At 32.2% G+C, this 24,199-nt stretch overlaps 3 protein-coding genes across 4 annotated transcripts in view; 1 reads left to right on the top strand and 2 right to left on the bottom strand.

The window, feature by feature from the left end:
• The window catches only part of LOC140047187 (large ribosomal subunit protein uL29-like), an 83,693-nt gene that overhangs the window by 7,382 nt on the left and 52,112 nt on the right, over positions 1–24,199 (bottom strand). The gene's annotated exons all lie outside the window — the stretch shown is intronic.
• On the bottom strand, positions 65–7,894 carry LOC140047176 (uncharacterized). Of its 2 annotated transcripts, none has more exons than XM_072092033.1 (4): positions 7,851–7,894; positions 2,488–2,697; positions 1,694–1,936; positions 65–609 (listed from the first exon to the last, which is right to left on the bottom strand). In XM_072092033.1, exons 1-4 carry the CDS (start codon positions 7,870–7,872, stop codon positions 554–556), a joined length of 531 nt encoding a protein of 176 aa, XP_071948134.1. In that variant the 5' UTR covers positions 7,873–7,894; the 3' UTR covers positions 65–553. The 2 variants fall into 2 exon arrangements, with proteins under 2 accessions (XP_071948134.1, XP_071948133.1); XM_072092032.1 differs by lacking the exon at positions 7,851–7,894 and adding an exon at positions 4,121–4,206.
• LOC140047177 (golgin subfamily A member 2-like) lies at positions 5,136–24,031 on the top strand. The gene is made up of 24 exons (XM_072092034.1): positions 5,136–5,183; positions 8,155–8,313; positions 8,804–8,859; positions 9,620–9,683; positions 10,223–10,282; positions 10,707–10,787; positions 10,995–11,033; positions 11,385–11,541; positions 13,457–13,563; positions 13,940–13,998; positions 14,105–14,165; positions 14,950–15,120; positions 15,324–15,431; positions 15,728–15,815; positions 16,485–16,615; positions 16,968–17,186; positions 17,540–17,653; positions 17,781–17,939; positions 18,551–18,700; positions 19,096–19,231; positions 19,929–20,111; positions 20,536–20,642; positions 21,037–21,250; positions 22,026–24,031. The coding sequence occupies exons 1-24, from the start codon at positions 5,136–5,138 to the stop codon at positions 22,280–22,282; spliced, it is 2,928 nt and encodes a 975-aa protein (XP_071948135.1). The 3' UTR covers positions 22,283–24,031.

Genomic DNA, 24,199 nt, shown 5'->3' on the forward strand with positions numbered 1-24,199 from the left:
ACGTGACAAATGTAAAAAACTTGGTAGATTGCATTACATCAAAGTGACGTCTTTAATTTCCTAATCTAACATCAATTTCATAATAATAAAACAATAGTTATTGCTTGCTATTGTACAATTTCCATTCAAGATCATTTTTATTTTCAAAATGCAATCTCGTAAAATCTTTTTTTATATATAATAGAAGAATTGTGACAAAATAAAATTCTTATTTTGAAATACAATCATCATTATCGTCATCATCAGCTGCGACATATAATGCTTTCCTATGGGCAGGATGGTTTTGTATTTTCAAAATGCAATCCCATAAAAGCTTTTTTTATATGATAAAAGAATTATGAAAATATAATTGGAAAATATGGCAATTATGTAACAGTATTATACTGTATATTGTACCCGAAAATGGTGTACAATTTGTATTATTACACTGTGCATACTTTGAACGATTTACAGAGTACTCTATGCCTTATTATAAAGTTTGATAAAAACAACTAGTTTTTGTTTTCAACTGCAGGTTCACATCATTAGCGGCAACGGTTGCATTAGTAGAGCCCTAACAACGAGGAGACCACTCTGAGCACTCTTTCACGGCATCTGGAACTGTCCATTCTACCGAAGGAAAATAGGCCTAGCTCATTTAATTTACATTTATTGACAAAAAAGAACTTTAGCACAAGATAATAAACATTCATTTATCACACAAAATGTAATTTAAAATATTTCATTTCAATAAAGATATACATTTATTCGTTAACACTATAACCTTACATACAAGTGTTTTAAGTGTATTATATTGTGAAGGCCTATACATAATTATGATTACAATTTGTGTACTGTTTTTCTGTTTGTACTGATCTATATTATCTCGTAAAGCTTTAGAAAATCAGACAATATTTGTTGATTTTAATTTTCTGTCTACACTATCAAACCTTACGTGACAAAAACATGTGTTGTGCCCATGGACATGATGATGTCATATCACTACCATTCATGCATATCACTACCATATTTGGACACACTTTTTTTGTCAAACTAGTTTGATAGTGTAGACAGAGCTTAAGATTCCTTCAATATCTTGAATAAATTCACAAAACACTAATTTAATTTTTCTAATCAAACAAACAATTATTCTTATTTTGAAATACAATCGTCATCATCAATTGCGACATATGATGTTTTGCTATGAGCAGGATGGTTTTGTGTTAGTCTATATAACTTAAAATAACTTATTATAACGAAAAATAGATACTAAAACTCCGTTGAAATTATTTTCATGCCTATTCTGACACTTTCTACAACTTTTTTTATCCTATTTACATTTTGATTCAGAAGCGATAAACATTAAAGATGTATTGTCCCCCTAAAAAAATGTGTACAATTTTTGTTGTTGAATATGCAATTTCAATGTCACATAATACTTAATAGTTATCCACCTTGACCAAAAATTGGATCTAGTATAAAATGGTCAAATTGGCTGCCAGCCACTGGATTTTTGGTTGAATTTATTATTATTTTATAAGTGAAAACATTATTTTTCTGTGGAAGTGATTAACTTGATTAAAACTACAAAATAACCTATTAAAAGTCTGATTTAATTAATCTTCATTTTTCTTTTTGGGGACAATACATCTTTACTGGAAATAAGGATGTTAGATTTTCGTAATCTATGGCATTATATAGAAATTACACCCACGCTGTTGTCTAATATACGTTGGTAAATCTTGCAATGTCCAAGTGGTTGTATTGTAAAGAAAGCAGTCAACATTTTCAGAAAATGCACGATCAAACCCAAATGCACTACAGCCTGAACTAAGGCTGACCATTAGACAAGCCTTTCCACACCGAGTGCTACTGCCGACTTGTAGTTCAAAATCAGAGCCATTTGTTTGAGTTAAGCACCTGCCAATAATCTTCCGAAAAGTTGCATAGTAGATTACTAGAATTCAAATAAAGCAATGAGACACATGAAACTATAACACAGCTTCGACGCACGTCGCGTTCAAATGCTGATGATGATACACGCGGGTTTGGCACGCGCGCGCGACGTTATGTATTCTGGATGTGATGCTGTTACTGACCAAATTTAAAGATTATTTATAAAATACTATAGTAATTGGATAATTCCAATTCTTCGCTTTGGACCCGGTCTTTACAATATAATGTGCGTTATCATCATTTATACTTAAGTTTGGTTCCCACTAGAACGAAATGCAACGTAACGCAGCGACGCATCGACGCAAAGTGCTGTATTGCGTAATCACAAGTGGGAACCGACGGCGCAACATTGCTGAAAACATCGCTACGGGAAATCAAATCAAATTGATTTTACTCAACAACGAAAGACAAAAGAACCATGGAAAACAATGATTGGATGGTCATTTCATACGTTGCGTCGGTTGTTGCGTTACGTTGCGTTGCAAGTGGGAACCAAGCTTTATAGAGCTTGGGAGGTATAGGCACATATAACCAAGAATACTCAGTACCTACCTGGAGGTGGTAAAGTAGGTGGCGGGGTTGTGGTTGGTGGGAGGGTAGTTGGGCATATATGCATTTGATCCTGGCAGTTAGGACACAAGCAGTGGCCATCAGTGATACCGCACCATCCCCATTCTGAACAGCACATGCACGGACAAATAGCAACTTCACCGTTTGGCGCAAGCCAGTCTCCTCCACATCGGACATCATCGCGATAATTTGCTAGAGAATATTTAAACAAAAACACATTAAATAATAATACTATTTAAATATATCAATAGTTTGCAATCTGCTTTCTTTATGTACAAATACGAAAATAATAAACTCCCAAAATCATTTAATAACTACTTTATGAAACATAGTCAACTACATAGTTATAATACACGCAATGCAAATGATTATCTTTTACCTAAAATGTACAAACAATGTGATCAAGGACTCTATTAAATACCAAGGAGCTAAATTATGGAATTCAATCCATGTAGATATTAAAAATGCCATGTACAACTTCTAAATTTAAATTAGTATACTAAGAACTATTTACTTTCAAGGATGAACGTAAATATATATATATTTTATAAGACCAGTTAAGATCGGATAATAATGGTTTAAATAGAAATTGTAGCTTTGAGTTTTCTTTTATTTATTATTAGTTTATGTATATATATTTTTTTCTTCTTTTTCGTATTCAATGTTATATCTTGCGATGGGTAAAACTTAAAGTCTTTATGACTTATATGACTCTCCCCCTCATAATGACCTATTGCATTTATGTATTTTATTATATTGTGGAAATAAATTACATTGAAATCGTTTAGAGTCATGGTTCATGTAATTTTATATAGAAAGGAGAAATTTAAGGGAGTATGAAGTATGAAGTGCTCTTTATATATTTGGCAGTGTTATAGGCCTATTAGGTTAAATCCATAGAACACACAAACAAAATTTACGGTATATAATAGTGAATTTGCCACTTTGTTATCTGAATATTAATTGATCACGAACGTTTTTTCGCCCGTTTTCTAAAGAGAGTGCGTGACAGACAGAATATTGATTTTACATTTTACAATTGGCCTAAATTGTAAAATGTAAAATCAATATTTTTTTTTTAAACGTAGGATTTTTGCAGATCAATTTTGTTTCATTTGTGATGTATGTTTCTTACTATAAAATAGGCCTCTTCCTATCTAATCAGTATTGATGAGATTTTGTTACTCAATATTCCATTTTTATAGGGTGTCGATCGCACCTTCGACAATAACGTCTAAGACCTACTTGGACTGAATAGTATATACATACAAAGTGATCTATACATTAATAATGTAGGCCTGTCAAAATAAAGCCTAGATTTCATTTCATTTCATTATTTATTTGGTCTATTTAAGTATATACAAAACAAAAAAAACTGAAATTGGGGCGACCAGGGTCAACCTAAGTGAACTTAATCACTGTAGCTGAGCCGGTTGACCCAACCCCAAAGTCAGTTTACATATAAAAGACGTAAAGACAAAATACAGTTACAGCGAATCAAAATGAATATGAACTTTTCTAATGAAGGCTGATGGGCTTTCTAGGACTGCAGCATAGGTAGGCCTACTTCAAAAATAGAACTCATCGTTAACATTTAATTAAACTACTAACGTACCTAATTGACCGTAAGAATATTTATCAAACTTGAAAAATATAAAATCCATACAAAGTAAAAAGATGATCCTAATTACAAAACGTGGCGGTACCATGGCGTCATGTAAGCCTAGTTAACGTATAATGTGATAAATGTAGAAAAATTAATACTAAATACCTGAGATATTAGGACTCTCCCATTATTGTGGAATTTGCAATGGATCAGTCCGGACTGGAGTTAAACTGTTATTTTCAAAACTATGTAATTTGTAAAGATGTAGGCCTAGAGATGTCCCCCGAAACATGAAGATTAATAAAATCAGACGTACTATTTTGCACTTTTATTAAAGTTATTACCTCCGTTGAAAAAAACAAATAATATTAATAATCATGAATAATGATTTGACAAAATAAACGGTCCAACCAACACCCTGCCTGCCTAGATTAAATATATTTTTTTTTCTCGATCCAATGGGTTGTAAAGTGATAGGCCTACGTGCTATTATGTGATATGGCATGATTGCGAGTGAGTAGGCTACTGGCCTATTCCAAAAAAACATTTTTTACTTTTCCTTTCATTCTTTAGTCCTAACAATTGCATAAAAGGGTTCGCGCTTTTAAATTAAATGTAAATTATTATGGTATTGTTTTATTTTCGTTGTGAACTGAAAGTTTCCTTTCACACGGACGAAGGTTTTTTTTAAACTCACATTGATTACGTCACCTCAGGAAATGTTGCATTGTGGGAACAAGAAGACGTGTCAAACATGCGCATTTGATAATTTATTTAAGTACTTAACTTTATTATAATTGTACAAACAGGGAAAAACTTAAAATAACTAATTACATAATTGTAAATAATTTACATACAAATACATTAATAAATACCTTATACGTTTTTATTTAATGTTTTTAACACAACATAGTTTAGTTTACCTGAAATACGAAAATAGAAATGGAAAGTGTCCGCGATGTAACTTTTTCTTTAGCAACATAGGAGGCCTACCTGGCAGTCACAAAATTTAAAGGCTATCAAAATGGCGGACAGTAGTCGTCAACAAAAGTTAGCTGCTGCTCGAAGAAAGGTGAGACCTAGATAAACCCAAATATGTATACAATTTGGAATTACCTAAATATGTGAAATAATTGTCACCTGGATTGCATAAAATGTCAAGTTGTGTATAAGCCTAGCCTAGCTAGGCCTAGTTGTTGGCGACTGTAGGCGCTGGCTAGCTAGAGAACCGGCCGGCAGGGTCGGTGAGCCAGGCCAAACCCAACCAGAAAATGGCCTATCGCCAGGGCTAGTGTTATTTTATTTTATTCTCATTTTAGGCAAATTGCCAAGGATAACCACAAGTGAATTCATTCACTATCCTTCCTAAAAGGTGGCAATCCCATTCACAAGAAAAACATAGGCCTAGCTAGGCCTAGGCCTATACATATTCATATACTCTAGCCTATTATTATTAGTTTGGCTACATGGAGGCTTTTAGCTAACTCTAAGCCTAGATTGACACTTCGCTTTGCGTGACCTAGGCCTATATTTATAAATACTATTATGATAAAATATGATAATACAATTATAATTTTAATTTAGTTTAGGAATACAGTAAAGTAAGTAGCCTATTTATAGCATATAGCCTACCCTAGCCTATAATAAGACTGCACCGATCCATATTTATTGTGATTGGTCCACACACAGGGATCCAGTCAAGTCGCCCCATCGCAAAGTCGCCCAATACAAAGTCGCCCCATCGCAAAGTCGCCCCAAAACAAATTCGCCCCGGCACAGTCGCCCCATCGCAAAGTCGCCCCATTACAAAGTCGCCCCATCGCAAATTCGCCCCATCGCAAAGTCGCCCCAACGCAAAGTCGCCCCATCGCAAAGTCGCCCACGGTTTTAATCATTGGTTGCGTTTGATATCGATTGCGTTGTTACTTTGGTCGCGCTAAATGTCGTATACAGTCACAATGTTTATCCTAGGCTATTAACATAATTTGTGTTTTAATTTTTATTTTACAGGTTTTAATGGAGTGATGTGCTTTTTAAAAATCATTAAAAAAATAGTCCCTTGTTTGAAAGTTCTAAAAAGATTATCCCTGATTTATAGTTTCGAAAATGTTAATTTAATATGATTTTAAAATTAGTTACCAGAGCCACAATTACGAATCTTTCTTCAACCTACGCGTGGATACCAGCTAATTTTTTAGGATAAGCTAATTTTTTAGGATAATATAATAAATGTATAAATGTGTAGTAGCCTAGGCCTTCGTATAGATTTACAGTAGTTAAAACAATAACAGTGTTGTAAGACAATGAGTGTTATAGGCTACTTATTGATCATTTTGCATTTATTGACAAGTTATAATGTGTCTTAATTTTATAAAGACTTTTCAAAATAAAGAAATAAAAAAAAAAAGGATTTCATCGCCGATATGATTGTTTTACATGCAGGTATTTTAGTAAAATTAAAACGCTACATTTTGACCATGGAAAAACCATCATACAGTATCGTGTGCGTGTTTTTTAAAAAGGGGAATCCCCGACGGTCAGCAGAAAGACGTAGCAGCTGTGAGGAAACACCAGAAGGCGCAGCTCCGATTGGTTTCAGAGAATGTTTCAGATGGCGAGTCGCCTTTTATTCAACAGCACAATGATCATTTTACTGAAGAAATTCTTTTCAACCCCTTTGGTTAGGCCTAGAACATTCTAATTATCATGCCTAATAAATATCCTCATATCGGGTATTTATTTAATTTTAAATTAAACAAGACAGTGAAGAGGCACGGAATAATACGTACACGGACGTACGACGAATACACACACGTACGTCATCATTTACGACATATAGTGGTGATATGATGCAATTTTATAATGGATATAATGATGGGATTGCCTTTCCAGGCTTACAATCAATGTTCATTACGTAATACTATGTATATAATAGTAAACTGAATGTTTATAAATAAATTGTTTTACGTAATTTGTTGCATATAAAATAAAAGACACAGACGTAGCCTACGTTTCCTATAAAATATTTCACATTTAAATAATTATGTACTGTTAAATGACATTATGCTGGATAATATTATAATCTTAAACTATGTTTACAAATTTAATATTAATATAGGCCTAATAATAATAATACATATTCATCGACCAAAGTAAAAATAATCTAGATCGTATAACATCATTTTATCGCGACCAAATTTAAACGCGACCGATTTCGAACGCGACTGATATCATCGTAAAACTCCGGCGGGGTTTCCCCATCTTCAGATGGTGCGTTGTAGTACGACGACAACGGCGGAGTAATTACGGGGGTTTCCCTCTGGTAAGCTAGCACGTTAGTGCGACCGCGGAGTGATTAGTCGGGGGCTTCCTCTCTGATGATGGGGGTGCGTGCCGATCGTGTGACCTGAGACTACATGGCGGGGCTTCCCCTTTTTATGCCTACACGTTCCGTGTTATTTTGTGTATCATTGCGACATTTTACGCACGTACTTGTAAACTATTTTTTAACGTTTTGGGGCGACTTTGCGATAGGGCGACTTTGCGATGGGGTGACTTTGCGATGGGGCGACTTTGCGTTGGGGCGACTTTGCGATGGGGCGACTTTGCGATGGGGCGACTTTGTTTTGGGGCGACTTTGCGATGGGGCGACTGTGTAAGGGGCGACTTTGTATGGGGCGACTTTGCGATGGGGCGACTTGACTAGCATCCCACACACAATGCATAATCACTATCTTACCTGCTAAACTAAAGAAAAACATTCATAACCACTCACTACAAACGAATCAGTATTCAACTTATTAGTATGAATAGTGTGCAAATTGTAGTGAGTGGTGATTTCAACTTTGTTTATATCCTTGCACAATTGAGCAGTGAGCGTTTTTGGATGTATGTTATAGCGCTCTCTATTTAGGCGTACCTGTATATGTGATAGTGCCTGGATAGGATTAACGCCTAGGACTAGATGCAGCCCCTTTAGCTAATAATATAAAAATGTATGTCATTTATAAAGTTATATTAATACATTGGTTGTCATTTTTTAGTTGAAGCAATTTCAACAGAAGAAAACCCCGTCTAATTCACCAGCTCAAAAAGTTAAGAAATCTGACAAATCCGTGAACAACCGGTCATTGGCCAATGACGTAAGCTCAACAAGTTCAATTGATGGATACGAAAGCTTTGCCACTGCTCCAAGAACACCTGTAAGTAGTTGAACGGATACTCCCCATCAGAAATTTTGTTAAATTATAATTATAAAGTTGATTATAGGAGGTACAGTTTAAATCTGCCTTTTAAAAAATGATGATATCCTAGATATATTTGTAGAACATATAATTTTAATTTGGAGAGATTAAAAGTACTCAATAATCTCAGTTATAAATTAACTATTGTACATCATTCATGTTTATTTTCTGTTTTCAGTAGGCCTTTTAAAATTGATGATATCTTATATATATATGTAGAACATATCATTTTTAATTTGGAGAGACCAAAAGTACTCAATAATCTCAGTTATAAATTAACTATTGTACATCATTCATGTTTATATTTTATATACAGTAGGCCTTTTAAAATTGATGATATCTTATGTATATGTGTAGAACATATCATTTTTAATTTGGAGAGACCAAAAGTACTCAATAATCTCAGTTATGAATTAACAATTGTACATCATGTTTATATTCTATAAAGGCCACACATGCAGGTGATCAAAGGGTAGAGAAAATGTCACCACCTACTTCCAACAGGTAAGGACAGACTAAAGCCAATTATTTGTAATACAACTCTATCTAAACACTAAATACTCAATAAATATGATGATGATATGCATTCTTTTGCCATACGAAAATTGTTTTTTTAAATAAAAGAAAAAAATATTCCTCATTTAATAAACAGAGGTTTGGAGAAGAAAATAATGTTTAAAAAACTATATTATTTCTTGTTACTGTACCTTTTAACAGTTTTAATGATGTTAAAATATGTTAATCTAACTCATCATTAATTTTTAACCTAATATTTCATTATTAATTATACTTTATTTATTCATTATACTAAAATGTTCAACTACTATTTATTATTGCAATTTAACTTGCATTGCATTAATTCTATAGCAATTCTCCTGCCTGGCCTCTTGATTTCCAGACATTATTGGCCACCTGGGACTTGCATTTATACAAGTTGTTCAAAGTTTAAAAATAGAATTATATGCTACTACCTTGTCTAGTTAGGGTTCTGTCTACTTAAAATAAACAGTATTTTTGTACTTTATATGTATTTTATTGTATATGAATAATAATGATTAACATATAAACAGTTGAATTATTCAATTTATACAGTAACTGTTTTTAATGGTTAAAACAACTAGATTTGCTATCCTACATCTTACATTTAAAAAAAAATTTCTGTCTAAAGTTAGCATCCACTCCCTTAAGCCCTTTAATTGTCATTCATATAAATGATCTATGTATGATTTAATTTATTATTTAAAATCATAAATGTCAATTTCAGAACAATTTCCTCAAGTGAAAGTCTAAGACAGATGAAACATCAATTAAATGGTTTGGTATCGGAGGTAAGTGAAAGTTAAAGAAGACAAAAAAAAACTCTAGACCACATAAGGTCACACAAAGCAAAATAATTGATTTTAAAATGGAATAAGATGACATTGTTGTCACATTTTCAACTTAAGCTCAACTAGTTTGACAACAAAAATATGATGTACCCAAATATGGTAGTGATATGCCCACATATGGTAGTGATATGACTTCATCATGTCCATATATGGACACATCACATTTTGTTGTCACATAAAGTTTGATAGTGTAGACAGAGCTTTAGGTATACAAATTGAGTTGTTGACACATTAATCTTAATTACAATACATAAATAAATAACAGTGCACAAAGTAGTGCTAGTAATGGGTTAATCATTATAAAACATTCAATCATTATTATTTTAAAAATATTTTTATTTATTTATTCATACTATTTATAAATGATAATTAGATCAGCACAAATAACGTTGTTTGTTATATATATCTACTGTAGTGGAGATAAGACAACAATATAATTTTGTTGTAAATTGAGTTGAGAATTGATTGTATTTTAACAGGCATCGCTTCTTAATGGTGGTGGTAAGAACGACTTGGACACAAGCATACATGACTTAGAGGTATGTTTACAAAAATACAGTACAAGCTTTCCATTAGGCGTAAATTCCATAATTAATTCCATTAAAGAATCGTTATTTAGACATTTATTATTAAATAACCGTTATCATTTGACTTATATGTATTCATCTTTTCCATCCTTTAATTAAATTTGTATTTTTTCAGCATTTTTTTATTCAACTTCTGTATTTTCAATAATATAGTCAGTAAATTTAAATAATAGTCAATATTTTTACATTTTTTTTAAAATTTATCATTGCTGTAAATAATCAAAATATATATTTCATAATTAATATTTTGTGTAAAAATCACTGCACTATACACGTTATTATTATGAATTCATGATATGATTGATTGAATAAAGTTCACAAGAAACATCTTTAAAAAAAAAAAAAAAAAAAAACTTGTTTACTATTAATACTGTAGCTACGTAATCAAGAGTTAGCGGCGTCATTGAAAGAGAAAAGTCAGGACAACTTACAATTATCATTCCAGTATGAAGAGATAGTAAGTTACAAATAACATGTGTATACATATGCAAGGAAGGCCTACATTACAAAAGGCTCAGTTCACCACTATGTCCTGTGTCCTCCCTGTTTTAAATTTCCTATCCATCACTGGTACAGAAAATGTTTAATAGTAATTTAATAGTTTGTCACATATGGCTGTTAACAACAACTCCCAGCTAAGTTATTGTTATCATTTTTTTCCTAGAAATCGCAATGTAATAAACTACAAGAACAAATACATAAGGTATGTATTATGTATAAAAAGTTATAAACTATACAATATAAAGGCTTTATAAAGCTCTAATTATTTAAATTCACACTTAATAGTGTAGTATAAAACACAAAAAGCAAGGTGTTTTACTTACGCAACTAAATTTAAATATTACATTTTTAATGTTTTTTTAAATGCCTTTCTGTATGTTTAAATTTTATGTGTAGTTTTGCTGTGAATTTGTCTACTTTTGATCCATCATTTTTAATTTTTTTTGTAATACAATATTTTCAGACTTATCTGCTTTTTGTAAATTGTTTAAACCAGAATAAATAAATAAATACAATTTAAAAACGTTTAAAATTGCAAATCCATTAATTCCAGGAGAAGGAAGATATTCACAATTTGTCACAGAGGGAGCAAGGCGCATTGAAAGAACAGCTACAAGTTCACATACAAACTATTGGAATATTAGTATCGGAGAAATCTGACCTGCAATCAAATCTAAACCAAAGCAATATGAGTATACACCAGAGAAATGGTATGTCCACACTAAAGCGTGGTTCCCACTACTGCAGAGACGTACGTGCAACACAAGTGAGTTGATCAATGACCAGCAACTGTCCGAATAATCCATCGCTTGTGATTGGTCACATCACTTGTGTTGTGTTTCGACCTTGCGTTGCGTCACTAGTGGGAACCAAGCTTTAATGTCAATACTATGCAGCTATCAAGTACACTACAGTGAAACCCCTCATTTGTGAAACCTCAGCAGTTAAACGAACAAGGACAATATAAGTTTTAACACATGTGCCTATTAAAGATGTATTGTCCCCCAAAAACATAAAAAATTAAGATTAATTAAATCAGACTTTGAATATGTTATTTTGTAGTTTTAATAAAGTTAATCACTTCCGTAGGAAAAAAAACAAAAAAAAATAATGTTTTCACTTATAAAATGACAAAATAAATGCCTAAATTAAACCAAAAACCCATTGCCTGACAGCCACATTGACCATTTTTGCTTTAAATTACAGGTTTTTTCAGGTAAATACATTTTTTTTCGATCCAATTTTCGGTCAAACTGGATAACTATTAGGTGACATTAAAATGGCATATTCAACAAAAATGTTGTTAAAAATTATTTTTTCAGGGGGACAATACATCTTTAAGGGAACACTGCTGGGAAACTTTGTTGGGTCCTGATATGAAGATAGTCTTCTTAATATTAGTATTCTATTGTATTACAAAAATAGTGCCTTAGAAATAAGCTTTATTGAAAAAAAAAGTTCTGTCCACTGTCATTATGTTGTTCTAACATGCTTTTCAAATATTCATTAAAACTTAACAGCTCTATAATGTAGCTTTTAGAGCGGGCTTCTTTACAATAAAATCTTTAAAGTTAATAATAATAGATAAAGTATAATAACCTACGTACAATAAAAGGTAATAATAATGTTCTTTATGCATACTAAAATAAACTTGTTACGACGCTCACCATTCAGTAATTATCCAATTTATAATATAACAATACCTCTACTTCGCTCTAATTTGTGTCAATAAATTCTTATCCAATTTAAACACACCGAAAATTGTGCTTAACCTAATAACTGTAAAATACAGCAGGCAATTAGATGTACATTACACCAACAACAATGTCCTTAATGTTGAATGTACTTCATATACTGTAAACTATTAATATTTATGATCTTACAAAAACCAATTATAATAATAATAATAATTATACATTCTACATTATAATATAGACTTCAGATACATTTTGCCAGCGACAGACATCATAATAATAATATATTTGTATTTTGTCCTTTATATAATAACTACAATATTATAAGTTTCTTTTTATCCTTTCTTTCATTGTAGGCCTACTGTATATTTATATATATATATTTATTTGTAATATCTTTATCTATATTTTGTGTTTTTATAGTTGATTTTGTATTTACTGTTTGTATTGTTTGAGGGTCCCCAATGATCAGCTTATGTTGGATGGATCACCCTCATAAAATATTGTTGAAACAGTTTAGGAAATTATTTCAGTAAATGAAGTTTGTGATTGGTTGCAGCACAGTCCTATATTGATAAACTAATTTACAATGCTAATTGCATTATGATAAAAATATAGGCCTTTAATTTGTTTATATTAATTTATGTGGGATTTTAATTGATATTAGTGACAAACCTAATTTGAATTTGTATAATCCATAATCTATTTATGGCATTACCAAACAACAAATATACAGTAATAACCATGCAATCTTTATCTATTTATAAATTATAGTTCCTAATAGGAAATCTTATATTTGACATATTTAACGCTTTAAATTTAAAAAAAAATTATTTACTTTAAAATAGTTTCTTGATGGTCCAATGTCAGAATTTGCTTTTAAAAAGAAAATTCATTTGTTTTTCAAATTTAATTATTTTTTGTTGTCAAGAGGAAATAAATAACCTGAGTAGTAGATTGGAGGCCTCAAGACAGAGAGTAGCAGATTTGGAACGAGACTTTGCTAATGCGCATAACAGTAGTCAACAATTACAACGAGTAAGTATCATGCATAATGTTACAGAATGCAGGTGTTTGTGTAAGCGTAATTAATGACACAGGTGTACAATAGGTCTTGTGTACTAGACATGATATAGACATCCCTGAAGAAAATTTCTGTTAAAAAAAATTTGTTTTACGCTATGTTTTTACGCTAGAATGATTGGACTAAATACAGTTTTATAAAATTGATTGTATTGCCAGATGTCAATGAAAAGAAAACATTGTTATAAATTTCTTAGATTTTTTGCAAAAGAAAAATGTTTTTTGTAAATCCCAAGCAATTCAGTTTTTCTTTGTGATTTGTGGATATTTTAAACAATAAATGAATTAATTAATAATTAATTTTGTATTATATGATTATTTTTACTATTAGACAAGTTCTGATCTTGATCGGGAAAGAGACCAATTATTAGCAGAACTGAATCACTTAAGGTGAGTTTTATTTACTTTCATGAATCTAGTAGATTTAGTTTTAATATTATGTACAGGATTTATTTCAGTAAGATTGTGTAATTATACAATGTTTTCTGTATTGTAGAAATAGTAATGAGGAATTATCACAGCAAAATTCGGAATTAGTTAGTGAATTAAGAGCCAAGGTAAGTTCATTATGTTTCAATGTCCAAGCTGTTATTTCTACTTGAAATTGTAATAAGTTAAGCCACTTAGTTACTATTATGTATAACATAAATATTTGTTACAGAGAATGTCAGCTAGCAAAAATGAAATGATAGAATGTTTTATGGTATCATCATTTGAATCATCTAGGCTCCATAACAAAATGATTGAGATCCTGAGATGATCTGATACCGGTGTCTTTTTTGTGTGTGTGTCTGTCTTAATTAAATTTATTTATGCAATTGATTTTGTAAATATGAATGTCCGTTTCCAAAATATAGTAAAATGTAAATGTAAACAAACCCCACACCAAGTAAGTCATTTAAAAATTGTGATTTTTGAAAACCTTGTAAAGAATCTAAATATTCTGGTCACTGAATTCTTTAAAAAAATAACGATTGTTGTGTTTGTTGTCGACTTGATGTAGTTGGGTAGTGGCACTGTGGCTTGGTGATTAACATGCTTGCTTAACACTCCCAGAGTCCTGTGTTCAAATCCTGTCACAGCCAATACAGTGCTAGTATTACTCATATGAGAAAAAAAAGTGTGAGTTTTCTTATCATATGTTGAGTTTGCGGTACACCACATATAAATAGTTCTGAAAAGAACAGTTGAGTTTCTCGACGCATCAATATACTTTGATTGTCCTCAGGAGTGAGATTGATTCTCTACATATTGATTTCGCCATGCAAACCTTCAAACAATATATTGTAATTGAAAGTGTAAAAATAGAATTTAAAAAAGGTTCAAAATTTAACTCAACAGATTTCCGAAAATCAACATTTAGAAACCTCCCTTCACAATTCAAAAAGCAGTTTGAATATGGCAGAGTTACGAGTACAACAGCTTACCAAACAATCAGAGCCTGTTGATTATCAACAGGATCTACAGAGGTTACAGGAGGAAAACATGGCCCTCCAACAAACAGTAGCTCAGGTAAATTATGATAAGAAGTTTGATTTTATTGTATATATGCCTGCCTGAAAAAAGTGAATTAAAATATGTTAAAATTTAAAAATAAATTTTAAGTTGATAATGTGTCCTAATAGGTCCTCTGTTTTACATGTTTGTTTACTGATTTTTCATTATACCAATTTGAACTATATTTTTCAATAAAGATAATGATATATTTATTTCAGTACCAACAATCACTACAACAGTTGACAATGGAAAGGGAACACTTAAACCAACAGAGTCAACAACAAAATAACCATCTCATGCAACAGATACAGAATCTAGCATCACAGGTAAGGTTAAACGTCAACACATCCATATTAGGTCAAGGTATCTGACATGTAAATTCGGTATTTGTGAGTTCCCTACCTGTTGAGACACCACAATTCCCGGAATAAGGACACCCCTCAAATGGAAATGGAACATTCCGGCAAACAATATGTATAATATAAACATTGAATTGTAAGTGGGGGAAGGTTGGCATATGGTGGTTGTACCATCATGAATAATAGACCTCTTATTTTTACATCTATTAAAATATTGTTTATAGTTTATTTAACGAAAACAATATATTTATATTCTATTTCAGACAAATACATTACTTGGAGAAAGACAACAACTTGTTAGCAATATACAATCTTATCAACAACAAATAAATAATTTACAAGATGAACTAGGTGAGTTCCAGTTTGTTACAGTTGTCACAATTGCTTCATTTTGCAAATTTGCTGACCAGGATTCAAAGTGAATGACCTTAATGTAAATATAACTACCGTGGATTCATATTTACTGATCTGAAACCAAAGTAACTGACCTGGATGCAAATTTAGTTGACCTTATTCTAAATATAACTATCCTGGATTCAAAATTGACTGGCATGAATGCAAAGTAGCTGACCTGGATATAAATGTAGTTGACCTTAATGCAAAGTAGCTGCCCTAGATTCAAATTGACTGACCTGGATTCAAATTGACCGACCTAAATGCAAAGTAGCTGCCCTGGATTCAAATTAACTGACCTGGATTCAAATTGACTGATCTGAATGCAAAGTAGCTGCCCTGGATTTAAATTGACTGACCTAAATACAAAGTAGCTGCCCTTGATTCAAATTAACCGACCTGGATTTAAATTGACAGATCTGAATGCAAAGTAGCTGCCCTGGATTCAAATTGACTGACCTGGATTCAAATTGACTGACCTGGATTCAAATTGACTACCCTTGATTCAAATTAACTGACCTGGATTCATAATGCCTAGCCCGATTGCTAATTAACTAGATTTTAAATATAAGGATCCCGATTTTCTGTGATAATTTTAAGTAAAACTTGTTGTTTGTTTGTTTACAGAAAACCAAAAAGTACAACAGAATGATGTAACCAGCAGCAGTATAAGTGAAGATGAGTTGAAAGGTCACACAGATACAATACAAAGACTTCAAGAAGAAAAGCTTTCATTAGAACACCAATATAAAGCACAAGTTAGTTGATCATATTCTACTGACCTGGATATAAAATGACTGACCTAGATTTATTTTTGTGACATACCTGTACCTTGTTGTAAATGTATACAACAGAATACAGAATCTTTATTGGTCCAATTGTTTTGACAAGCTTGAACAAAAAATTAAAAATATATTAACAATTCATAAGTGTTATAACATTTAAAATACAGTGAAAAAATAGATATTTAGCAGTATGTGGGAATTGTAATACTTGTATGCAAAATATAATATGATACCTTACTAATGCTTTATTATATATAAACAGAAAATAATTATGAATTGGGGTAAAGTCATAAATTAAATATGTTATTTATATTTTTACCATCAGGTAAACGACAATGCACAGCTAAGCAACATGTATAGAGAAGCTGAGGAACAAAGAGAGAGATTAGATAATGAAGTGATGATGTTAAGAGAAGAAGCTTCTGATAGATCATCTTTACTAGAAAATGTACAAAGTGATAAAGCTACTATTAGCAGAGCATTATCACAAAATAAAGAATTAAAAACACAATTACAAGAACTTCAAAATGCATTTGTGAAAATGGTAAGTATATAGCACATATAACACATAGAAGTAGATGATGTGCAAATTGATGGGAAATATACAATATCTTACCAAAACAAATAGCTTGGTGGTTTAGATGCTTGGCTACCATGGTCCCGGGGTTCAAATCCTGTCAGATGCCAGGATTGTTTGTCATGACAGAACAACTCCACTCCCAAACACTTGTTTGTCCAGAGCATCTTGTGTATATGTCGTAATTATTTAAGGGGGATACCACTTTATTAACTACTAGCCTTAAAGGCTATATGACTATCTGGCCTCCCCAGTGGACTTTACCAAACAGTCATAAAATAATTACAATTTTTTATTTAACATTTATTTTGTCTCTACAGAGCAATGATAACATGGAGTTGACAACCAAAGTACAGACAGAAGAACACGTAAATAATGAACTTTCTAATAAAATTGCTGATTATGAAGATGATATAAGTAGTATTAAAAACCAGGTAAGAAAATCACTTCATATTTGGTGTGGGCTTACACCTTAACTGGGCTTACAATCGAATTCTTAAACGTGTACAGCAAACAAAATAGAATAGATTAACTGATTTTGGATGGGTTGTTGATTTTCAGTTACGCATAAAAGAAAGTGAAACCGACCGACTGAAGACACAAACATTTGAACTTAATAAACAACTAATGCACCAATCACAGATACAAGATAGGATACACCACTATGAAGCCCATGGGCCTATGAAAGACAAACTGGAAACAGAATTAGCAGACACACAGGTAAATGCAGTTGAACAGTTTAGTTTAGCAAAAATGACACATAGCTTGTTTCCCACCATGCTTTATGTAAAGATAGAGGCAAAGTTTAGCCTGAGGTTAAACAGGAGTTAAACTAGCATATGGGAACAATGAATTAGCTAATACAGTTTAAAATGACATTTTGACACAATAGCTTGTTTCCCGCCATGTTTTATGTGAAGATAGAGGCAAAGTTTAGCCTGAGGTTAAACAGGAGTTAAACTAGCATATGGAAACAATGAATTAGCTAATAGAGTTTAAAATGACATTTTGACACAATAGCTTGTTTCCCACCATGTTTTATGTGAAGATAGAGGCAAAGTTTAGCCTGAGGTTAAACAGGAGTTAAACTAGCATATGGAAACAATGAATTAGCTAATAAAGTTTAAAATGACATTTTGACACAATAGCTTGTTTCCCACCATGTTTTATGTGATTTATTTAAGTATGCATGGGCTGAGATTAAAAGGATATAAATAAACTACCATATGTGAATGCAGTTTTAAGTTGAACAACCATAAACAATTGTTGACTCCAAATTAAAATAAAATAAAACTCTAAAATGAATATGTTTCATAATGTTATATTTAAAGGAAAAGTTATCAAAGCTTTTAGTAGAAAATGATAACTTGATAGCCCAGTTAGCGGCTGTATCGTCATCATCAGTAGGAAACCAATCACATGACCATGATCACGACCACCCTGATTCTACCTGCAATGATAGTTTCTCAAGAGACGAGATGGTAAGTTTTCTGAAATAATCTTTTAACTATAGTAGTTGACTCTCTCAAACCTACAAACTGTCCTAAACCCAGACTTTTCTTTAGGTCCAAAAGGTCTTAAATTCTTTTTTACCTTTAAAAACACATTTAGAATACTAGAAATTCTGGAAAACCAGACGAATTAGGCCAGCCCATGAGTGCCTGGTATTGGAAGAGATGATTTTATGGCATTTTGAATTCTGTTTCAAAATCTGGGTTATTAAATTTAACGAGTCAAAAGATATAATATTAAAATCATAGGAAATACAGGTCACTACTTGTTTCTAACACTATTGCTTAAAAAGGAACTACATTTCAACATTTGCTGAGTTATAGGGAAATCAGTCATTGATTCTAAGTGGGCAACTTTCTTGTAGGTTAATACTCTATCAACTGCCCTGAGGCAGCTTGAGATGGAGCGTGATCAGTTATCAAAATCATTTAATGACCAGAGAGAGCAACATCACATACTACTGCAACAAATGGAGGATATCCAAAGTCAACATTCACAAGGTATAGTCAATATTGTTTAGTATGCAAATTATTTTGACAACTAGGAATAAAAATACAGTAGTACTCCTATTAAAGGGACACCTTAAGGACCTGATACCTGATTTTAGTTGTAGTCAGTGATAGTAAGACTGTCTTGAGAGCAATAGAGCGTGACAAACATTGTACATGCTTACAAACCAATGAGTGCTGTGGTAGCTCCCACAACCAAGTCAAATTTAGAAATAATAAAATCTTTATTTTATAACGGAAGTTTATGCACTTTCATGAGACGATATGAAATAAATACTAGATTGCCAACTGACTGACAAGATAAAACTTGTAATAAGACTTTGTTTATGTAGAGCATCTTGTTTATATGTTTGTCTTGTGAAGGGGATTGGCACCTTTAAGAAGAACAGTGAATGAATTGACTTATGGTTATCCTTGGCAATTTTCCTAAATATGTTAAAAAACAAATAAGATAATACATGATTTCATGAAACCTATGTTGATTGGTTGTAATATTCTTGTTGCTTGTGTTTGCAAACATATGCTCCATACCTAAAAAATGTATTGTAGATAGAGAAGTAGCCTATATATTTAAGCTTAGAATTTGCGAATTTTCTTTTTCTGTTTGTACGTTTGTTGTTATGGATGAAATTTTCTAAATAAAAGAAATTGAAATTGAATACAACATTTTATATTTGTTCATAAATAGCGCCAGCAATGACACCAGAAGGGACATTTGTGACAAATGAAGATTTTGAAACTATGTCACACGCCATGGACCTGCTTCAGAAAAAGTTCCTACAAGTGATGGCACAGAAGGCTGATATGGATGACCTGTGTCAGGAACTGGAGCATAAGAACATGCAGTTACAGTCAGAGACTGAGACAATAGGTAACAAAAGCTTAAATATGTATTACCCTCCAAAAAACAGGAAAAATGAAGATTAATAAAATCGGACTTTATAATAGGCCATTTTGCAGTTTTAATTAAGTTATTCACTTCTGTAAAAAAAACACATTTCATTTGTAAAATGTTAATTTTAACCAAAAGCCATTGTCTGTGTATATATGCACAGTGGCGTAACACAGAGGTCTGAGGCCCCTGGTTTAGGAACCCTAAGTGGACCTCCACCTCAGGCATTTTTAGCCTTTTTCGACATATTTTAATGCCTGTTTTTTCCTCTGGACACTGCTCAGGACCCCCATAAGCTCCGAGGCCCTTTGGTTTAGCCAGTGAGCGCTCAGAGCCGTTACACCACTGTATATGCATTTATAATAAGAGAAATATAGTGTGTGTTTTATAACTTAACTTTCAGGAGAGTATATCTCATTGTATCATAGTCAGAGACAAGTAATGAAGAAACGTCAAGACGACAGGGAACGTTATGTAATATCTCTAGCAAAAGAAAAAGAAGTAATGCAGGTAAGAGACAATCATGCAGGTTTTGTCTTTTAATAATCACAGGTTTGCTACGAATTACATTTCTCAACAGGTGTGTGGTATTGGGTTGCTTTTTGTATAGAAGTTTACCAAATTTAAGCAGGCTGTAAATAGAACACCTCAAGGGCATTTTACTTGAGTGTTAAGCTCTGTCTACACTATCAAACTAGTTTGACAAAAAAGGTGTGATGTGCCTAAATATGGTAGTGATATGACATCATCATGTCCATATATGGGCACATCACATTTTTTTGTTCACATAAATTTTGATAGACAGAGCTTAAGTGTGTGATTGCACTAGCTTGTTGTATTCAATTAGGTAGAAGGTGTTTAATATCTGTAATTTGAAATCTTAACATTCAATTTCTTTTCACAGATGAAGTTAGCACAGTTGCAGAATCTTGTGATGCAGTTATTGGGTGAGAAGTCTGAGCTGCCAGCCCACCTGCACCATTCAGCTGACCTAATCACAGAGGATATGGTGACATCAGTGCTACCAAACGCTGCTACTACCTCAATGAATGGACCAACACACAAAGTGAAGAAAAACAAAAGCCTTGGAGGTAGTTTAGACAGTACAACATTAGATGGTGAGAGGTTTACTAACAACTCTAAACTAACTAATAGTTTTAAATGTATTTTATAACCTTTCTTGCCAAAGAAAGAAAATTTCCTAAAATATTAAATTGTTGACAAATATGTGTCTACAGTATGTCATACTACATCAACATAGTTGATAATTACTTACTGCAGTAGCTTTGCGTCAGGGTGCTTAGTATTAGAGGTTTGCCCTACTTTGACATAAATTGTACTTGATAATAAAGTATATTTGCAAGCAATTCTCAGGTGGGACTCGAACCGATGCCCTTCAGATCACTAGACAGGCACTAGACCACTTGCGCTGATGGCTAGGGTTTGATTCGAGCCAAAGGAAGGTAGCAGGTTGGGTCATAGTTGTGTAACTACCGCGAGGTAGCTATGTACAGTTGTTCTGATGTAAGAGTGATTTGTCTTTTTCTCACGATTGTAATGTGATTCAGGGATGTAGCCACCATGTGACAGACGAGGTGCTTGCCTCATCTGAAATTGTACATTTTCACAACCCACCGCCAATCCTCCCGCACAACTCATACTATTATAATAATTTTTTATTGCAGAATCTGTTTTTTTTTAAAGTGTTTTACCGCTGTGTTGGTCCTATTTTTGTTTTGTTTTTGAAAAATATTAATTTAAAAACATATCTTTTCCTCGTCTATCATTAACCAATCGCTACGGCCCTGTGATTGCTATTAATTCATACACAGTTTCTGATAGTTGACATGTAACACACACATCTGTAACATGAATGTTTTACTTGACTTGCAGACTACAGCGATGATTGGTCCTCAAGTGACACCGAAAGTGTAGAGGAAGCAATGGAAGACAGACTACCAGAGATCTCACCCATTCACATGCCAGAGGCGCCGCACCAGAACCACATCCCTCAACGAGAGAAGACAGCGCAGCAGATAATGAACCTTCTAGAAGAGATCAGTGGTCCCAACATCATAGACAGAGGCACTATTTTAGACCATAGCTTTCTACCTTGTAAATGCTGTGAAGGAAGAATAATTGATGTATAATGCTAGCCTACAAAATACTACCCCTTTCAAATTACCGAGCAAAACTCTGGAGTTTCGACACACCTGGCTGCACACCTTACAAAATACAGGTGATGTGAAGGAGTCTAAAGCTCTGTCTACACTATCAAACTTTATGTGACAAAAAATGTGATGTGCCCATATATGGACATGATGATGTCATATCACTACCACATTTGGGCACATCACACTTTTTTTGTCAAACTAGTTTAATAGTGTAGACAGAGTTTTACAATACACAGGTGTTGACGCCCCAGTGTGTGTAAACTCTCTTTGCTAGGCAATGTGAAAAGGGTGTAAGGCTGATATCTCTCCATTTGTGTATGGAAACTAAGAACACTGTTTTAAAGTACAACTCATCATTGCTTTTGGATTTGCTATAGTGTCTTACTAATACTAATGTCTTTCTGGGTTCAGTGGGCAAGTTAAGTCCTGGTTGTCCCTCCATACCTATTGATAATTAAACAGATTTTAAGATAATGATTTGATTGTAATCATGATGAAGATACAAATTAATTTCTATGATAATATATAGATAATTTTATATGTACTTACTATGGTCATGGATTAAATCCATGTAATGATATACCTTACTGGGAAAATGATGTTATTTTCTCAAAAAACTGTTTTGGTTATTTTTTGTGGTATAAAATGAATACTGTTGTTTCTTCCTTTTATGGGTAAATGGCAACCAAGTACATATTATGAATTTAGTTAATTAATTATGATACACATAACATATTGGTGATTTCCTTGATAAAAGTGTTAATTTCATGTTTTGTACAAATTTGTCAAAATTCTTTGTTTTTCGGGCATCTAAATATTTAATTGGAAATGCACAATCACCAATAAAAAAATTAAAAAAATAAATAAATATATAATTATATTTTTGTTAAATTTAGTAATATAAATTATGATTTGTTAAACTTCCATTATTTATATATTTATTATTTTACTGCACTTAATTATTATGCAAAATTTAAACAGCCTTGTGTGTGCATAACTTAATGTTATATGTTTGCATTATTCTACCAGGGTTACCCAATCATATGATAATAACTATATTACTGTATTATAAGTAAATTAAAACAGCGAGATGGGTTGAACAGTAACTAATGTATGACACATAAAATAAATGCATATATTAAATAATAAACACATAATACATTCAAACATGCATTGAAATCATACTGATCACTTGTTGAAGTGAACGGAGGAATGTGAAATAATCATTTTTTTCATATTATTATATATTCCCAGTCTTAAATATTAATTATTTGTTATATAAATTATTTTTATTGCTATTATTATTCACCCGATATTCTGTACTGTATCTTCATATATAGTATCATAGGCAAACTCTGTAGTACAGTATCACATATGTATCACATGTGATGAATGTATTACCCTACGATACAGGAATCAGCTATATTATTTGTATTTAGGCCCCTATCGATTTTGAAACAATTATCAATCATCTAAACTCACCTCTTGGGTAAAGGAGTCTGTAAATAATGGTTCTATTTTAATTTACTTTTGATGAAAATAAGTTGTATTTTATTATATAATAAAGAGTTTATTTTAAAGCAAAATGATACTGAGAACAGGATATATACTGGCTGTACTGTAGATAAATTTGCATAATTAACTTGTTTCATTTTTCTTTCTTTTTGAGGGAATAAACATAAGCATGGAACTTTAAAACTGTTAAGACTTGTTTTTTTATTTTTTTATTTTTGCTCCTAATGTCACAATTACATATTTCTTATGCTAATTGTTTTAGTGTGACCTCTATTTTGTTTTATAATTCTAAAATAAAGTGGATTAAATTATATATCTTAATTTAAGCATGGAATAGAAAATTATACAGTATATTCAAGTTTTTATGGGTGCTGGTAG

This window comes from Antedon mediterranea, chromosome 4, assembly GCF_964355755.1.
Source record: "Antedon mediterranea chromosome 4, ecAntMedi1.1, whole genome shotgun sequence".
NCBI lineage: Eukaryota > Metazoa > Echinodermata > Crinoidea > Comatulida > Antedonidae > Antedon > Antedon mediterranea.

Bases quoted from the DNA above. Each gene is read 5' to 3' on its own strand.
- LOC140047176 (XM_072092032.1), bottom strand. From the start codon at position 4,169: ATGGATTTTATATTTTTCAAGTTTGATAAATATTCTTACGGTCAATTA. The intron at 1,937-2,487 runs GTAGGTACTGAG...TTTGAATTCTAG, and splicing joins ACCTACTTTACCACCTCCAG to TAATCTACTATGCAACTTTT. The intron at 610-1,693 runs GTGGGTGTAATT...TTCCTTCGGTAG, and splicing joins AACGTATATTAGACAACAGC to AATGGACAGTTCCAGATGCC.
- LOC140047177 (XM_072092034.1), top strand. From the start codon at position 5,136: ATGGCGGACAGTAGTCGTCAACAAAAGTTAGCTGCTGCTCGAAGAAAG. The intron at 13,564-13,939 runs GTAAGTATCATG...TTTTACTATTAG, and splicing joins GTAGTCAACAATTACAACGA to ACAAGTTCTGATCTTGATCG. The intron at 17,654-17,780 runs GTAAGAAAATCA...GTTGATTTTCAG, and splicing joins TAAGTAGTATTAAAAACCAG to TTACGCATAAAAGAAAGTGA.